General features: G+C 45.4%; 1 protein-coding gene across 2 annotated transcripts in view; it reads right to left on the bottom strand.

The window, feature by feature from the left end:
* Nucleotides 1-2,607, bottom strand: part of LOC103379309 (synaptosomal-associated protein 25-A) — a 22,410-nt gene that overhangs the window by 10,596 nt on the left and 9,207 nt on the right. For both annotated transcript variants that reach the window (XM_008310819.3, XM_008310817.3), the window contains exon 2: nucleotides 640-746. In XM_008310819.3, coding sequence (XP_008309041.1) covers nucleotides 640-711 — 72 coding nt within the window. In that variant the 5' untranslated portion in view covers nucleotides 712-746. The remainder of the gene's footprint in view (nucleotides 1-639; nucleotides 747-2,607) is intronic.

Genomic DNA, 2,607 nt, shown 5'->3' with positions numbered 1-2,607 from the left:
TCCTGCTGACGTCCTTCCCGCCTTCTTCACGACCCTTTGAATCCCGGTCATTTCTTTAAACTCAACCTTGTTTTTATTCCCAATCCCCGTCGCACAGTTTCTCCTCCGTAATCTCCTCATCTCTCCATCCATCCCTCCACTCCTCGCTCTCTCCTCTCTTCATTTCCGCCCCTCTCATCCGTGGAGCCTCTCGGCCCAACATTATCTCCTCATGAATGTTTAATGAAGCCATTTGTGCTTCTCCATTATTCCACTGCTCATCTCCAACTCCTCTCAGGTCGTTACGAAGGGGAAAGTTCTTCCCTGTTAGAAATATCCACAGTCTTGATTGAGGAGACAGGGAGAACAGGAGGCTGGAGGGGGTGGGTGGGTGGTCGACGGCCCGGAAGTTTCTGGAGATTCATTTGTTTCCTCTGGAATCAGTCATTTTGAAATGTGACGTCGTTAGGGCTTCAGTCTTTTAAAAAAAAAGTTTGGAATTGATTGGAGTTCTCTTTTGGGAGATTTTTCAACGTCTGATAAAGGTGGACATCAAAACGGTCTGTGATTTGTGAAATAAAAATATGGCCACCAGGGGGGGATAAGATAAAAACCATCTTTCTTCAGTGTGTGTGTATTTGTTTTTGTCTTCAACTTTACCTCATCAGCTATCTGGTCTGCCCGTGTCTGCAGGTCGGCCAGCTCGTTGCGCATGTCAGCTTCGTCTGCCATGATGATCAGTGAACTTTGACCTCAAATAAGAAGACCTGAAGAGAAGTGAAAGAACAGCAGGTTACACACACAAGAATACTGCAACAGTCAGGGTGAGGATTCAATGAAAAAATGACAAGTAAATCTGTTTGTACCAGAGGCACTTGGAAAATACGTGTTCTCCCAGAAACACTCGGCAGAACTAGTTAGAACAGGTGTGGGCAAACTAAGGCCCGGGGCCTGGATGCGGTCCGTTCAGCTTTTTTAATCCTAACCCTAACCCACCAAACTTTTCCAAATTGTATAATTTATTTATATTATCATTTTACTTCTGCCTTTTCTCTCCTCATCGGTCCACAGACGCCACGTTTGTCTGTTCTATTCTGTCTGGATCAGAACGTCTCCCTCAGACACAGACCATCAGACCTGTGTCAACCATTTGTACATTATAACATCACAGGTGAAAAACAACAACCAGTGTGAGAGATGCGGTCCGTTCAGCTTTTTTAATCCTAACCCTAACCCACCAAACTTTTCCAAATTGTATAATTTATTTATATTATCATTTTACTTCTGCCTTTTCTCTCCTCATCGGTCCACAGACGCCACGTTTGTCTGTTCTATTCTGTCTGGATCAGAACGTCTCCCTCAGACACAGACCATCAGACCTGTGTCAACCATTTGTACATTATAACATCACAGGTGAAAAACAACAACCAGCTTTTTTTGTCATTAATTCTTCTTCTAAAATCAGCAGCAGAGTAAACCACCATCAAAGCTCCAGATCAGCTGCAGATTCACACGACTCATCAAAGGAGTTTGATCAGACCACAGACCAGAATCTATTTTTGTTCCTCCGGCGCAGAGCCAGGCAGTTTTTCATGTAGACACACACACACACACACACACACACACACACGCAGTGGAGCAGGAAGTGTGGTGCATGAAACATTTATGTGGCTCTCACTCAGCTACATACTGTACTGCTGCTGGAGGAGGAGGAGGAGGAGGAGGTGAAGACAAAACCTCATCAATCTCTTTATTTCCGTACTTTCTTCGCTCGGTTTCTGCCACTCTCTGAACAATGAAGTTGTTAAAGATTTGGTCCAATCACGTGTCTATTGTGTATGAAGTGTTCCTTTTTTTTTTTTTAAACGGATATAAATCTGAGAAAGATGTTTCTTTATTTCACCCTGATATAAATTTAACCAATCACCAGCTTCTGTCTGGGGGGGAGAATCAGCGTCGCTGCAGGGATGAGAGCGCCGCCGCCGCCGTTCACTCCAACACCTGTCAGCGGCAGAGTGAACTGAGTTCTGAGTTGTAGTAAAGTTCACTCTTAGCTGTGAGGAGGGTTAAAGATCAGACTCTCCCACGCCGTCAGGAGGGGTCACGGCAGGATGTTTGATAAAGAACCTTCCTTTTTTTCCCCGCTGCTCCCTCCGCCTGTCTCCTGCTGGAGTCTTCAGGTCAGTTAATAATTGAACGTGTGCCCGGAAAAGGGATGGAGGAGGGGGAACGCAGCCAGAGGGAGACTGCGTTTGTGTGTTTGTCTCTGCTACACTTGCTGCTCTGTTGACCTTTAAACGATTTATGATGACTTTTTACGTTGATGATGATGTCATCCACAGATACTGATTAATCAGCGATGATTACATTTTGAGCTACAGAACAGATTTACTCCGGACAAACACCGACTGGTTCAGACTTCTGTCACTTCTCTGTGATCTATTTTCAGAAAATGTGATGTTTCCAAAATGGCAGGGATGACGGTGAAGTTGCCAACGCTCCCTTCGTGCCCACTACTTGTCAGCTCGTCTGTGAACGTGTTGTTGTGGCAACGGCGCCGAAGTGGCAGTGATTCAGGTCCCGTTCGACGTCCGTCCTCTACATGTTCTGAAATGAAACACCTGCTGC

Source organism: Cynoglossus semilaevis, chromosome 5 (assembly GCF_000523025.1).
Source record: "Cynoglossus semilaevis isolate Cse_v1.0 chromosome 5, Cse_v1.0, whole genome shotgun sequence".
Taxonomy (NCBI): domain Eukaryota; kingdom Metazoa; phylum Chordata; class Actinopteri; order Pleuronectiformes; family Cynoglossidae; genus Cynoglossus; species Cynoglossus semilaevis.
The sequence above is the reverse complement of the archived record's forward strand: the minus strand, read 5'-3'. Positions and strand labels throughout refer to the sequence as shown.